The sequence below is a fragment of the Aspergillus aculeatus genome (assembly GCF_001890905.1).
Source record: "Aspergillus aculeatus ATCC 16872 unplaced genomic scaffold ASPACscaffold_12, whole genome shotgun sequence".
In the NCBI taxonomy this organism is placed as follows: Eukaryota; Fungi; Ascomycota; class Eurotiomycetes; order Eurotiales; family Aspergillaceae; genus Aspergillus; species Aspergillus aculeatus.
The window spans coordinates 968,749-982,675 of NW_017962987.1; the positions used below are offsets into that span (position 1 = coordinate 968,749).

The following is a 13,927-nucleotide window of genomic DNA, read 5'->3' on the forward strand; positions in this document are numbered from 1 at the left end:
TTGACAATTGATAACAGAACCTGGAAGGTTTAAAGGACAGGCCTCGGGAGAAGGGTCGACCTGCTGCATTAGGAAAAAGCGATAAGCATTTCCCCGCAGGTACCATTCGTGATGCGGGGCTCACCAACTCTACTTACATGAACAACACCAGTCGCGTCCAGCTTCTATTCTAAGCCCCAAGGCGAAACGCAGATAAATCATGGCATTGCCGCGGTACTCTTGTGCTCAATTCGACTGGATTGAATGGGAAACAACAGCAATTGAGTGATCAAGCTCATCAAACAAACCCCCTCCGACGCAGCAGCAATATGAACTCAACCCAAAACCACTCCTCCTCCCCCGGCAATGCCTTCTACCCTAAGACCCCTCCCATGCGCCGCCCGGATCTGATATACCTCTACCGCCTCGAATGCGACATCGACAAAGACGAGATCAATCTTGGCGCCCCCCACGCGGCGGGCGTCATCCGAAGTATCGCGAACATCGTCGGTGGTACCTTCAAGGGGCCAGGGGGGCTTTCAGGAACAGTTCTACCCTTGGGGGGAGCAGATTGGTCCACCATGATTGAAGGGACGCATGTGAGTGTCCACCACTCGGATTGTCTCAGGTTCGAAGTCTGATCAAAAACTGCAGTCCATCACGCTCGATGCGCGCTACACGGCAAGGACCGATGACGGCCACTACCTGTATATTCAAGCCCATGGGCTTTATCGTCCCGGTCCGGGAACGGCGTATGCCAGACAGGTGGCGGAGGATCCGTTGTCACGCCCGCCGCCGACGGTCACTCAGGATGATGTGGAGTTCTTCTCGCACCTGAGGATCGAGGCAGGACCCGGGAAGTATAATTGGTTGAATGGGCTGGTTTGCATTGGGGTGATGACCTGCGTGGAGGATCGGATTGTCATTGATGCGTACTATTTGACGAATTTCGAGGGCGTGAGGCCGGATGATGTGGTGATGAAGCCTATTAACTGAGATATTTGAAATATGATTTCTTTCCTCATATCTTGGTGCGCATGCATAAAGAATAGAGCAGCATGCTTGAACATGGTTATACCTCAGTAGACAATATGCTACGTTCCAGCCAGCACACTAGACCCCACTGACAACCGAGGTATCCCAAATAGGAAAGTGGACGCACTACTTAGTAGATTGTGTGATCCCCTCAACTCTGCTCACTGCACTACACGATAAGCCCCTCTCTTCTTCTTCTTCTTCTTCTCCTCCTCCTCGCGGCAGATCAAGTCGGAGATGAAACTGTCATTCGAACCAAGTATATAAACATCCCAATTGGCCCCTCTTACCTAGGTGAGCTCACACAATCTTCTCGAACTCCATCATACTCCCGCGATCGCAAGTCCAACCAAACATGACAGTCACGAAGCTCTCCGGCCCCGAAGACTGGCGCGCCATCGTCGCCCACAAGCGCCAGCAGCTCGACTCGCAAATCCCCTCCGCCTGGCGCCTGACCGACTCCTTCCGCGCCTCCCTCCCCGCCAACGGCCACCTTCTGGCCTTCGACGCCGTCCGCAAGAGCAACATCCTCACCTCCGCAGAACTCGACCTCACCGAGAACTATACCGCTGGCCAGTTACTCCAGCGCCTCGCCTGGGGCGATGTCAGCGCCGTCGCCGTGACCACCGCATTCTGTAAGCGCGCCGCCGTCGCGCAGCAATTGGTCTGTCTCGTGTCCTCCCCAATTGTTTTTTTGCCGTCGAGTTCTCGCGCAGGACAAACACTCACACTCCCCAAAAATATAGACATCCTGTCTGACAGAGCACTTCTTCGATCGAGCGCTCGAGCGAGCGAGGTATCTGGATGACTATCTGACGCGGGAGGGGAGGGTCGTCGGTCCGTTGCATGGGTTGCCGGTCAGTCTCAAGGATAGTTTCCGCGTGGAGGGGGTCGATACCAGTGTCGGGTATGTGTCGTTTCTGGGACATGGCCCGGCGAAGGAGAACTCCGCGCTGGCGCAGATGTTGTTGGATCTGGGGGCGGTGTTGTATGTCAAGACCAATGTGCCGCAGACTATGATGGTGAGGTTTACCCTCAACTTCGGTGGTTAATTTCACTCTGGGAGAGTTGGTGCTTCCTCTCTTCGGGTCTGGAGATATGGACTGCACCGTACAGTACAGGATATGCTAACGACAATCCCAGACAGGCGACTCAGACAACAACATCTACGGCCGCACCCTGAACCCCCACAACACGAACCTCACCGCCGGCGGCTCGACGGGAGGCGAGGGCGCCCTCGTCGCCCTCCGGGGCTCCATCCTCGGCGTGGGCACCGACATCGCCGGCTCGATCCGCATCCCAGCCCTCTGCTGCGGCGTCTACGGCTTCAAGCCCACCACCGCCCGCATCCCGTTCGCGGGCCAGGCCAGCGGCGCCATGGAGGGCTTGCCGGGCATCATGCCCTCCGCCGGCCCACTGGCCCAATCCTTCGAGGATCTGGAACTGTTCATGTCCGCAATCCTGGACGCATCCCCCTGGCGATACGACAGTGCGGCCATCGCAGCACCTTGGTCCAGGCCAGCGGCCATGAACCACCAGCAGCAGCAGCTACTAACAATCGGTGTCCTCGGCGAATGCGCACACTTCCCGCTCCATCCCCCCGTGAAACGCGCCTTGGAGAATGCAATAGACGCCTTGAAGAAGAAAGGCCATCGCATCGTCTACTTGAACCCTGACAACGACAACAACAGCACCACCACATCCTCGCCCTCACCCTCCACAACCCTCGCTCTCGCAACCAACCTCGCCCACGCCAACCGCCTCAGCTTCCAATACTTCGTCTACGGCCCCAGCGAAGACCACATCACCCCCAGCGGCGAACCGCCCGTCCCCTCCGTCGCGAAAGCCAGTTCCCCAATGTTCACAGGCCCCTTCCCCATCCCAATGGACGACGAGAGCGTTTCCCCATTCACATTGATCGATAGCCTCCACAAGGAACGCCAGAAGTACAGCGACGCGTGGCGCGCGACGTTCGTCACCAACAAGTTAGACGTCGTCCTCGCCCCCGGGGCCCAGAACCCCGCCGTCGAGTGGGATACCTTCGGGTGGCCGCCGTACACCCTGGTGTGGAATTTGGTGGACGTATGTTTTTTTTCTGCCCCTTGTGCTGTTGTAACTGGAGCAGCAGGGATAATCCATGCTGACAATAGCTTTTGGTATGGACAGTATCCAGCCTGCATCATCCCCTACGGCCAAGCCTCCAAGGACCTCGATCCGGAGCCGATGATCCTCGCGGATGGCGTGCAGCCGAGTTGTATGTCTAGAACCCTCTACTCTATCTTCTTCCTGCAGCTGGCTGTATCTTCGTGTGTGACTGGAAATATGCATGGTTATATCGCTCTGAATCACTTGATATTTTGACTAATGCTGGAAAATGCAGACCATCCCGACGCAGTCGATGGTGCGCCCTGCGCGATCCAGGTGATTGCGCCGCGGTTTCATGACGAGAAGTGCTTGGCGGCTGCGAGGATCATTGATCGGGATATTCGGCTGTAGGATCGGACCTTGGTTTTTGGATGGGGTTGGTTTGGTAAGGCGATCGATAGACGGTGATTTAGTGGGTCAACGAAGAAGTTGGAGAAGTTATATCGGTACCTTGTGTGCCGTTGACAATGTCGAATGCATCATCCCTCTAGTTGACTAGAAGCAGCGATGAAATTACCATTAGCAATCGCAACAGCTACAGGTACAGTAACAATAAGCTATGCAGGGAGCATTCACCACGGAAAGAGAATCAATTCTCATGCAGAGAACGTTATATCATACTGATTGCTACAAACAAACCGAGGCTCGAATATAATGTAATGTCCCGACTATAAATTACGATGAGATCCGTGGCAGAACAGCGGATAAAATCGTACTCAAAGATCGTCGAGGGCATTTCGAAGAAATGCTTTTCCTCTCGTCTCATACCGATCTGCACTCTTTCTGATGATAGAAGTACAGCGGCATCCAGCTCAAGATCATCCGAAGGAGGAAAACGGAAAACCGAGCGAGGCAAGAGACATGCAACAGAAAGTTTCTACCGGTCTACAACTCACCAAACCCGAAAACCCGAATGGCGAAAACTGTACAAGTGATGATGGGCATTGCGATCAATTATGGGTATCTAGGAACCCGCATACACGACATTATCCCGATTAGACGCCAAGAATCTCCATCGTATCAAAATCAGTAAGCCACCCTGGTGCGCATGTCCTGCATTCTTGGTTAGTTATCGTCACGACGAATTCAATACCACGGGAAAGTGACTCACCGAAATCTTGCGCTCGATCTCGCGCACGGAGCGATCAAGCTCACCGGCAATCATCATCTTCGTGTCATTAGGCAATAAGAAATACATCTCACACAGATCTCCGTCAATGACACCCTTGACGGGTGCATAGTAGCTGCGGTAGATCAGGTGGTCCCGACCAGCGAGAGGAGGGTGCTGTGCAGCCAACTGCATCTCCAGGTTTTGGAAGAAGTCGACATCCTCCCGACTGATGAAGGGAACCAGCATTCCAATGGTGCCTTGGAAACCAGTCCAGACGAGAATGTCGCGTCCTCCCGCCACCAGCTGCGTCTTATGCAAGCTGGTCGGAATGTCCTGGGTGTAGACATGGATCATCAACTCCAGGCGGTTAGGGGTTCCATGCAGATAACCACGTTCGTGAATCAGATGGGCACCCGAGCCATCCTCATCCGCTTCCTCGGAAGTCTTCTTGGGACAGCGCAGCAGCCAGAGATTGCCAAATTTGTCACCACCAGCAGTTGTCTCGTAGTCAACCATCGTAGTGGTGGTTGTCCAGCGGGAGAGCGAGTCATCCACGAAAGGAATCAGAACATTCTCCTGGTATTTGTAGACGACATACGTGACACTCTCGCGGACATCGCTAACAACAATCCGACTTCCTTGGGTCTGCAGACCGACGATGGTCGTAGGCACAACCGGCGCCTGACACTTGCGGAGAAGTTGCTTCATACCGAGGTCATAAATTCGCAGCAAAGACCCAAGACCGACGATAAGACGGCCTTGGAATCCAAGAAGGGCAAGAGGAGGGTCGTCAACTTTGGTCTTGTGGATAAACTCCAGCTCTTTACCGTCTTCTTGGAAACGGTAGATGTGGATGTACCCTCCGGCAGAAGACTGAGGGTTGACCGTCATGTCTTTGACAGTTCCAACAACCAAGAACGTCTCATCGTCCTGACTGGTAAAGGGAACTGCTGCAACGCTGACTGCGGCCTCGTTTTCTTCAAGTTCCACGGTATAGATAACTGATTTAGCTTCCAAGGGATCGACGACCTGGATGCAAGAGGCCCAGTGACCAGAGCCTCGAGGATGACCGAATTCTTCCGGTGGCAAGACAGTTACATCTTCACCACGGCTTTTGGCATCCTCGAGCAGCTGTGTTCTCGTGGCAGGAGCAAGGACATTGTTGTCCGACTCGATGACATAGAATAGCGGCTGCTCTGGGTGCTTCACAAAGCGTCGCGGGGTGTATGCAAGTGGTATTGACTGCTGTAGCATGTTGTTGTCGAGCTTCTCAATGGAGAAAATCCTAAAAGCCACAATTAGCTTGGTTCGTGACGCAACATCCAGACAAAAATGGCGTGACAGTAATGATCTCAGTAGGAACAATTGGAAAATAAAAAAAAGTTGATCCACATAGATATTCGGATCCCTTGTGTTCATCATATGATCGGTGGAGAAGTTGGGGAAAGAATGAAAAGGGTCAAACATACCGCAGATTCTGTCCTTGAATACCAACCATGCCTTCCACGCACTGTTCACTCGAAAAGTTCCAGCCCCATTCGAGCCCAACATAGTCAAGTGGTGTAAGCATGAAGCCCTTTGTTTGGACATCCGAGTAGCCCAGCCAAGGACGAGAACTGAGCGCAAGAACTGCAGTCTGTCCCTTGACAGAAACCTGGAACAGCTTGACGGCCTTGGATCCCAAGAATCGTGTACGAGTATCTGATAATTCACCAGTAACCTCGTCAAGCAATGTTCGGAGGTAAACACCCGAGTGTAGTCCGATGTGCAGATACAGCGTCGTGCCTCCAGAGCTAGAGTCCGCCATCGACATGATGTTCAGAGCCGACGGGGCCGCAGTAAGAGCCTGAACAGATTTGCTTTCCAGCGTAGTATCTGGGTCCAAGCTCAGGATACGCACAGTCGAGTCATCACACCCGACCGCGAGGAACGAGCTACGAACACGACCCTCTGGAACCTCACCTAGACTCAGGCAGGTGACAGTACCGGTCATCTGACGACGTTCATCGTACTCAGCAAGGGAACCGTCCGCATCCATTTCAAAGTACACGATTTCTCCAGAGCTCAAAGCAACAGCAACTTGGCGTTCATTTGTAGTCGCTGCCACAATTGACCGGTGCTGGGGAGCAGGCCACTCGTTTACCCGTCGGTCGGCCAGGATGTGTCGGATACCACGAGGGTGGATCTGAATCAACGAGTCCTCGCCAAGTTGTTGAACAGCAAGCGTTGGGGCAGTGGAAAGAAAACCTGTGTCGGTCACTTCTTCAACTGTCTCGCCGATGCTGAGCACAAGTGTGCCGTTGGCGAATGAAAGAATAATGTAGGCATCGAACTCATCCGCGCGAGTCAGCTTCGTGGTCCACACCGCAGATGGGACGCTGGGAAGCTCAGACTCAACGATCTCAGACACCTCTAGACCGTGTTTCAGCGTTCGAAAGGTGCTGCGAGCGCCTGTGCCAGATATCGTATAGATCTGAGGAGCGTCGTCTTCCGTCAAATTCGCAACTTTGCTGTCGATCAGCGGATTCAGCGAATTGATTGTCTCCACTAGATTGAGGTTCTCTGCGGCTCTTGGCTGGAAGTAGACAGGATCACAGGCCACTGTAGGATCCGGATTGAAGTTCTCGCTGGAGAATTCAATCTCCTCGTCATCATCTCCCAGCTTCTCAAACTGGTAGAAGTGATGATTACCAGCTTCGCTTGCCACATACAAGAAACCGCTCTTGAGAATCAACAGGTTGGAAGCGACAGGAACGGTGTCAAAGTACTTGATCTTGAGCCGTCTCACTTCGCCTGTGAGCTGACCATTATCGTCCTCAACCATGTCAATGTTGAGCTTGAAAAGGTCGCCGTCATCAGACTGCAAAAGGAAGAAGAATGCTCCTCTCATCTTGTGCATGACACCGGCGGTGATATGCCGTTTGCGCTCGGGGTTTTCAGTGGCACCCTTGCGCCGCGGAATAGGCACGCGGAAGGCATCTTGATTCGAGTGACGGTAGGTGACGCTATCTTCCCCACAGACCAGAACACCGCTGGGGCCATCTGCACCGCCAGGGACTTGGAAAAGTAAGGATGCCGTGCGATCAACGGGATCAGACCACTTGCGTACAACGTGATTGAGACCGAGGTCCAGCTCATAGTACACCAAGTGCTTCTCGATCTCTTCGAAAGCACGTCCAGTCGGATCCTGATCCGACTCGGAATAATCCACCTCCAGTGCCGCAAAGATGGGGTTTTCATATCCTACATCCAGAGCGGACATGGCAAAGACCAGTGTCTGTGGCTTGTGAGCCTCAAGCGGTGAAGAGATCGTCAGCTCGGCCTGCGAGTTCCGATTCAGAACATAGACAAGCTTGTTCTTTTCTACCGACGCCATCATGCAGGCTCGACCCTTAGGGTCGACCGCTAGATACTGGCCCGGAACCACTCGACGAACGCCGGACTTGCCAAAGGTCTCCAGATGAATCCTATGGAATCTATTCTGCGCTGCGACATACTCGATGATGGTAATGCGTCCAGAATCCGAGCCAATGATAATATAATCTATAGGCAGGTCTCAGCACCGTTTTCACGACTAGCACCCAGCATCAAGATTCGCCGACCGGGGCACGTCCCATCACCGAGTAGGACGGTTCGGCAGGGATGGATCATGCTGCCCGGAAAGCTTGGAAAATCACTATGATGATCTTGGACCAGGCAGGGGCAGAGAATAATCAAGCATACCTTTATTGCTACCAGCTAGCCTGAAAGCTGCCAGAGAGCGAATGATGCCGAAGACATCCTGTGAAAAGAGCGGAGTGACCTTGCCCTGTGTAGGATCGGGGCGGTGAATCGTCAGCTTGGAGCCGGACGCTGTGACGATTTGCTGCTCCTTGGTTCCGGCGAATTGGCCCAGAATAGCTTGAGTCACAGCAGTGGGAGGCTGGATCGTCAAGGAGTACATGAACATGTGCGAAGTGGTAGCCATGATGGGCGGACTGAGCTCTCACAGAGCTTGCACGAGAAGGAATGAAAGAGGGGGGGGGATTGTGTTGTTTACGTCACGTCACAATTGCAGGCAGGGAAAACTACAGTGAAAGCAGTCCCATTGCTGCCGAGAAGGCAATTGAGAAGGGAGGACTCTCGAGAACGAGTGTCCTCGCAAGAAGAGGGGAAGGGGGGGGGGTGGGAAATGAGGATGGATTGTGAAGGAGGTCTTGTACGAGACAGGACACTTCAAGGATTAAAAGTGTGAAAATTCCGATGCGAGAAAGGAAATGAGCTTGTGCTGTTTGCTTGGTTTGTGATGTCACGTGCATTACATGCAATAACAGGTACTAGTGTAAATATCTTCCTACATTTACTCAAATACTGTTCTAGACCGTATGGAAGCACACCCGGCGTCTCCCGCCCACCGGAAAGGCGGACGATAGGATTCTGCCCGCTTCCACCCACGGCGGCGGTTACGCTATCGATCCCTCCTTGGTCGGCGGAAGACTGGTTACTCAGTACTCACTCACTCACTCAGCAAGACAACACCATCTTATCATAACTAACATTAGTCTGAGTCTAGCTGCGATCCACCCCCCCGTTCGGCTCGTTGCAACGAGATTTGACACCTTTCCTCCTTAACACGTCACTCTACCCCGACAGTCATCCGCAATTTATCACCGCCTCCCTTCCCCAATCGCATTCATTTCACCTGTTGTCTCGTAATCTCCGTTACCTGTGTGACGTGATCCTCCTCTCAAGCCCCTCTTGCGACCTCTTTCCCGGCCAACAGCAGATACCAACCGAATAAGTCCAGATCATGGCTGATGAAACCGCCCCGACTGAGGATTCGCCTATCACCTTCACTGTCAAGTCCTCCAGTGATGCCAAATACACACTCACCCTTCCGTTGTCAACAACAGTGTCAGATCTAAAAGAGAAGCTCGCAACCTCGGAATATGCCGATACCCCCGCGGAACGTCAGCGCCTGATTTATTCCGGACGAGTTCTGAAGGACAACGAAACCCTCGGCACCTACAATATCAAGGAAGGACATACCATCCATCTAGTCAAGAGCGCTGCCAGTAACCAACGTTCTGGAGCTTCCACGCAGACTGCCTCTACGTCGGCGCCCACTGGTGCTGCCGCCAACCCTCCCGCCACCGGGGTTCCTACGAACCTCGCAGCCGGCACGGGCAACAACCCTCTTGCGGGATTGACGGGGGCTAGATATGCGGGTTTTGCGCAGCTTCCTGGTGCTGGCATGTTTGGTCCAGACGGCGGAGTACGTATAAGACAGCTCAACGCTATCTACAGAATGATCGCTAACCTACCTACTCCCAGATGGGCCCCCCTCCGGATACCGACACCATGCTGAGCATGCTCGAGAACCCTCAATTCCAGTCTACAATCAACGAAGCCTTACAGAACCCTGCAATGATCGATATGATGATCCAGCAGAACCCCATGCTGCGCGACATGGGCCCCGGTGCACGGCAGATCTTCCAGAGTCCCGAGTTCCGTCGTATGCTCACGGACCCTAGCTCAATTCGCCAGATGGTGCAGATGCAGAGAGCTATGGGTGGCGCTGGACTTGGTGGCAGCGCTTTTCCTGCCCCGGGTGTCACTAACACAACCCCCGAAGAGAACCGTAACATTCAAAACAACAACAATAACGATAGCACATCCACCCCCAGCGCTCCGTTTAATCCGTTCATGCCCGCAGGCCTTGGTGCCGGCAATCCCTTCGCCGCTCTGTTTGGAGGAAACCCGGCTTTCGGAGGAGCCCCATCCACCGCAGCCGGCAACAGTCAGCCGGGCTCTACCGATAGAGCATCTGAGGGCACTACGGGTGACAATAGCAACACTACTACTTCAGGATCGAATCAGCAGCAAGCGCCTCAGAACCCGTTCAGTCTTTTCATGAACCCCGCTCTTTTTGGAGGCCAGGGCGGGCAAGGTGGTCTGAATCCCCTTGACCCGCAACAGAACCCTTTCCTTCGGGATCCGGCAATGCTTCAGCAGATGATGCAGGCTATGGGCGGCGCACCAGGAAATACCGGTGCGGCTGGCAGTAATCCCTTTGCTGCACTTTTTGGGGAAGGCTTTGGGGCTCCTGCTGCTCCTCAAGACAACCGTCCTCCCGAAGAACGCTACGCCGAACAGCTCCGTCAACTGAACGATATGGGATTCTATGAGTTTGAGAGAAACATCGCAGCTCTGCGTCGGTCTGGCGGTAGTGTGCAAGGAGCGGTGGAATACCTCTTGAGCAACCTTTAGGCTTATCATGTCTGCAGAGGTGACGCGACCGAACGGGATCGATGTTGATTACTTTCTCTTCGGTTACTTCTCAAGGGTGCATTGCCTGCACTTGTCTGAATGTGGTATGACAGTTTGATATTGGCGGATTGGCAGTTCTTATGATTTTTATTACCCTTTCTGCATGCTCTTTCCAAGGAGAAGTGAGGTTGAAATTGGCTTGGACAGCCTTTGTGTATTAGTTCGCTCACGGCCTTATCTGGAAGGGCTTGTTCTTTTAAGCCGATTCATGAATGAAGATAATTTCTCTTGCGATCAGATCTACTCTCTCCGTAAACGTACTTTATCGTTAGCCATAGGCAAAGACTGGTTCTGGGTGACGGCAACCGAGGATACACGTTGGAGAATCATCAACGCGAGAACAATTCAACCAGACTTCCCCACTTCTCCAAATCTTACCCCCAAAGATATGCTGAGTAATGGAATGCCAGGTCGCCACCAGTTTGAGTTCAACGACGTTGCTAACGAATGCAATTCGGACGATCGCATGGATTCTATGTTTGCATAACGCTAGACATTCTGTATGACAGCTCGAGAGTTAACTTCCCTTGAGGTTGTGTCTTTGTGACGAGTAGAGACTGCCATGAGTTCCACCCCGTCTTCCAACAAGAAAGAGTTTCAGTGCAACTATTGTCACCGAGAATTTCGCCGTCTCGAGCACTTGCAACGGCATACCAGAAGACGTTAGTGGCCTTTTTCGCTTGCTATGACACAGTTTTCCTGACTTTGTTGTGAAGATACTCATGAAAAACCGTTCAATTGCGCATGTGGAGCCGAGTTCTCCAGACGCGATCTTTTGAAACGTCATGAACGCATTGTACATGGAGAGTTCAAGGGGAATACCCTTGCAAGCTCGCTTCCAGGAGAAAGAGCTACAGCATGCAGCACCCATTCTGAGTCTCAGGGTCCTCGTGTTGTCCGGCGAAACGCCGACCTCTTGACTCCCGAGTCGTTGCAGCGCTCTAGTTCCCAGGTATTGACTGGACAGCCTGTTATGTGGGTATACTGAAATTATTGATAGGTATTCAAAAACAACTAACGGGGAAATGCAGCAACTCTTCGATCCTTACCAATCAATTCATGGATTTAGAGCAATTACTTCGAGCAGATGGTGCGGACTCTTTTACATATATTGGATCTGTACTAAGATCATCGGATCAGATCCTCTAATTGAACAAAATATTGTGGATAATGCAGTACTTCTCAACAGCACTGCTCAACCTTTCAACACTGCCCCCACGCAAGCAGCTCCCAATGCTATCTCAGTCACTCCGATAACTAGCCAAGGGCCACCAGCTCCTACCACTCTACCAACACCGCAGCACAATTTAGGTAAGCTGACATCAATCATCTTGCCATCAATGATATAGCATCTGACAGAACGTATAAAGGAACGCAGATCGTCCCCCACTTTGCCCACCCAGTGATCACCGAATTTCAACGAGACAAGCTAATACAGGCTCTGGGAAGTTGCTATATACCGGATGTGTCTCTACCATCCAGGGATTCGCTCAACCGTTTCCTCGAGGGGTATGTCACGGGGTTCTACCTCAACGTGCCTTTCACCCATATCCCCACCTTCAAGCTTGAGAAATGCTCACCCGAACTATGTCTGTCTATGCTGGCAATTGGCGCGGCTTGTCGGTATGAAATTCATTCAGCCACCAAGCTCTTTTTTCTTGCAAAGCTGCTACTCCTGGAACGCCAGCGTCAGAGGGAAAATGAAGCTTTGGCACGGTTGACAGGCTCGGTTCGGCAAGTTAGCAGTAGTGACAACCACATAGATGAAGTTCGATGCTTGCTATGTCTCTGTACACTTGCAACTTGGAGCGAAGACGCCGAGCTCAGGAACGAGTCTCTCAGGTTGCGCGGCATGCTTGCTCACTCCCTGCGCTTGAGTGGCCTAGAAGAAGTTGGGTCGCAGTCGACCCACAATTGGGAGACCTGGGCAGAGCAGGAGTCCGAACGACGAACCAAGCTACTCGCATTCTGCTTTCTCAACATCCAAGGCATCGCGTACGGGCTCCCGCCCATCATCTGGGGCCACGATTTCGGGCTACAGCTGCCGTGCTCTTGTCCTGAATGGACGGCGCCAGATTCAACCACATGGCTCTTCCTGCGGCAAGGCAGTCAAAACAACCGTAGTACTTTCCGTGACGCCCTGAGAGGTCTACTATCGGCATCTCAAGATAATCACCTTAACGGATGCCTCCCCAGCCCCGTTTCCAACTATGTCCTACTCCATGGTTTAGTTCAGATGGTGATGTGGGTACGAATGCTGCTGGCGAGCTTGGGCATGGCGCCTTCGCTAGACTACCAGGTCCTCTTCCGGTATATCAAACCCCTGAAAGCCTTCTCAAAGAATCCTCGCAGCTAACAACAACCTAGAACGGCTCTACGTAGATGGACCACCTTCTGGCAACGAACCCCGGAGTCGAATCTTCAGCCACTCGACCCCAATGGGCCTCTACCTTTCACGTCCAGCGCCTTGCTTAGCCTAGCGTACATTCGCAACTGCCTGCAACATGACAGCTACCATTCTACGGGGCTCTTGTCCTGGGACCCAGTGGCTGTAGCTGATTACCTGCACTCGTCTTCGCCCGCAAAGCAGCAGTGGGACGAACTTCTGGCCGCTCACCACGCCACCCATGTCTTGGAAATGATAGTCAAGCTGGGTGTTCAGTACGTCAAACACAACCAGGCCTTGGTCTGGAGCATAGAGACGGCGCTGTGCGGGCTTGAATGTGCCGTGTACCTCTCCAAATGGCTCCGAGGGCTGCACTCGCCTGGTTACGGTGGATCCTTGTCTGGTACGTGCAAAGTCCCCAGGTCTTTCGAAGCATACATTCCTCAAAAGCAAATTGGCTTTCGGATCACACTTTACTAATTGGTTATTCTAGAACCCGAAAATCTCTTGATTGACTGGATCCAAAACGTTGTGAGCGAAGGCATGGCATCCATTCAGTGCAGTAGAACCGATGCCTCTCGCACGGCGTTCGTTACTCTTGCAGATCAGGTTGTGGAGGTCTGGTCTCATGTAATGCACGGAAACTCTCCCTGGGATTTCATCAGGATGATTGGGGATGTGTTAAATCAGTATAGACAACGTCGGATAGAGTAATTCTAGTGCTCAGAATGCACTGTACTGTACCTCTCATACAAATTTCCTTCTACTGTTCATATGCCAGAAATTTCCACAAGAATGACATCACTCACTCACTCACTCACTCACTTGCTAGACAATGAGCTGATGCAAGTAGTCAGTACTTCTTCCCAAAGCTTTTTCCAAGAGAAAAAAAATGTGCTAAGTTCCGGCTTATACGAATGTGTATACTAGCAGTGTCTCGCAGTACAGGATCCACTTTTGGA

At 52.6% G+C, this 13,927-nt stretch overlaps 5 protein-coding genes across 5 annotated transcripts; 4 read left to right on the forward strand and 1 right to left on the reverse strand.

Moving 5' to 3' along the window:
- The first annotated feature begins 119 nt into the window (after positions 1-119).
- On the forward strand, positions 120-1,036 carry ASPACDRAFT_123043 (DUF3237 domain-containing protein). Its single transcript, XM_020196591.1, has 2 exons — positions 120-578; positions 634-1,036. Exons 1-2 carry the CDS (start codon positions 309-311, stop codon positions 973-975), a joined length of 612 nt encoding a protein of 203 aa, XP_020054424.1. The 5' UTR covers positions 120-308; the 3' UTR covers positions 976-1,036.
- gmdB (general amidase GmdB) lies at positions 1,013-3,765 on the forward strand. Its single transcript, XM_020196592.1, has 4 exons — positions 1,013-1,678; positions 1,761-2,036; positions 2,158-3,096; positions 3,181-3,765. Exons 1-4 carry the CDS (start codon positions 1,370-1,372, stop codon positions 3,373-3,375), a joined length of 1,719 nt encoding a protein of 572 aa, XP_020054425.1. The 5' UTR covers positions 1,013-1,369; the 3' UTR covers positions 3,376-3,765.
- Positions 3,766-4,076: 311 nt separating this feature from the next.
- Positions 4,077-8,284, reverse strand: ASPACDRAFT_80214 (DDB1/RSE1 family protein). Its single transcript, XM_020205599.1, has 4 exons — positions 7,994-8,284; positions 5,740-7,813; positions 4,271-5,555; positions 4,077-4,212 (listed from the first exon to the last, which is right to left on the reverse strand). Exons 1-4 carry the CDS (start codon positions 8,235-8,237, stop codon positions 4,186-4,188), a joined length of 3,630 nt encoding a protein of 1,209 aa, XP_020054426.1. The 5' UTR covers positions 8,238-8,284; the 3' UTR covers positions 4,077-4,185.
- A 638-nt stretch (positions 8,285-8,922) lies between these two features.
- Positions 8,923-10,812, forward strand: ASPACDRAFT_80216 (ubiquitin domain-containing protein DSK2). Its single transcript, XM_020205600.1, has 2 exons — positions 8,923-9,524; positions 9,584-10,812. The coding sequence occupies exons 1-2, from the start codon at positions 9,060-9,062 to the stop codon at positions 10,517-10,519; spliced, it is 1,401 nt and encodes a 466-aa protein (XP_020054427.1). The 5' UTR covers positions 8,923-9,059; the 3' UTR covers positions 10,520-10,812.
- Positions 10,813-10,999: 187 nt separating this feature from the next.
- Positions 11,000-13,714, forward strand: ASPACDRAFT_123055 (C2H2-type zinc finger protein). The gene is made up of 7 exons (XM_020196593.1): positions 11,000-11,241; positions 11,296-11,554; positions 11,611-11,669; positions 11,720-11,890; positions 11,950-12,889; positions 12,947-13,368; positions 13,459-13,714. The coding sequence occupies exons 1-7, from the start codon at positions 11,142-11,144 to the stop codon at positions 13,677-13,679; spliced, it is 2,172 nt and encodes a 723-aa protein (XP_020054428.1). The 5' UTR covers positions 11,000-11,141; the 3' UTR covers positions 13,680-13,714.
- Positions 13,715-13,927: the final 213 nt, after the last annotated feature.

What these genes read in the sequence shown, in the direction of transcription:
- ASPACDRAFT_123043 (XM_020196591.1), top strand. Translation starts at nt 309, where the DNA reads ATGAACTCAACCCAAAACCACTCCTCCTCCCCCGGCAATGCCTTCTAC. An exon ending in CCATGATTGAAGGGACGCAT is followed by an intron (nt 579 to 633) that starts GTGAGTGTCCAC and finishes CAAAAACTGCAG; the next exon opens with TCCATCACGCTCGATGCGCG.
- gmdB (XM_020196592.1), top strand. Translation starts at nt 1,370, where the DNA reads ATGACAGTCACGAAGCTCTCCGGCCCCGAAGACTGGCGCGCCATCGTC. An exon ending in CCGCCGTCGCGCAGCAATTG is followed by an intron (nt 1,679 to 1,760) that starts GTCTGTCTCGTG and finishes CCAAAAATATAG; the next exon opens with ACATCCTGTCTGACAGAGCA. An exon ending in TGGTGTGGAATTTGGTGGAC is followed by an intron (nt 3,097 to 3,180) that starts GTATGTTTTTTT and finishes TGGTATGGACAG; the next exon opens with TATCCAGCCTGCATCATCCC.
- ASPACDRAFT_80214 (XM_020205599.1), bottom strand. Translation starts at nt 8,237, where the DNA reads ATGGCTACCACTTCGCACATGTTCATGTACTCCTTGACGATCCAGCCT. An exon ending in GCTAGCTGGTAGCAATAAAG is followed by an intron (nt 7,814 to 7,993) that starts GTATGCTTGATT and finishes ACCTGCCTATAG; the next exon opens with ATTATATTATCATTGGCTCG. An exon ending in ATTCAAGGACAGAATCTGCG is followed by an intron (nt 5,556 to 5,739) that starts GTATGTTTGACC and finishes TGTGGCTTTTAG; the next exon opens with GATTTTCTCCATTGAGAAGC.
- ASPACDRAFT_80216 (XM_020205600.1), top strand. Translation starts at nt 9,060, where the DNA reads ATGGCTGATGAAACCGCCCCGACTGAGGATTCGCCTATCACCTTCACT. An exon ending in TGTTTGGTCCAGACGGCGGA is followed by an intron (nt 9,525 to 9,583) that starts GTACGTATAAGA and finishes ACCTACTCCCAG; the next exon opens with ATGGGCCCCCCTCCGGATAC.
- ASPACDRAFT_123055 (XM_020196593.1), top strand. Translation starts at nt 11,142, where the DNA reads ATGAGTTCCACCCCGTCTTCCAACAAGAAAGAGTTTCAGTGCAACTAT. An exon ending in GCAACGGCATACCAGAAGAC is followed by an intron (nt 11,242 to 11,295) that starts GTTAGTGGCCTT and finishes TTTGTTGTGAAG; the next exon opens with ATACTCATGAAAAACCGTTC. An exon ending in TTACGGTGGATCCTTGTCTG is followed by an intron (nt 13,369 to 13,458) that starts GTACGTGCAAAG and finishes TGGTTATTCTAG; the next exon opens with AACCCGAAAATCTCTTGATT.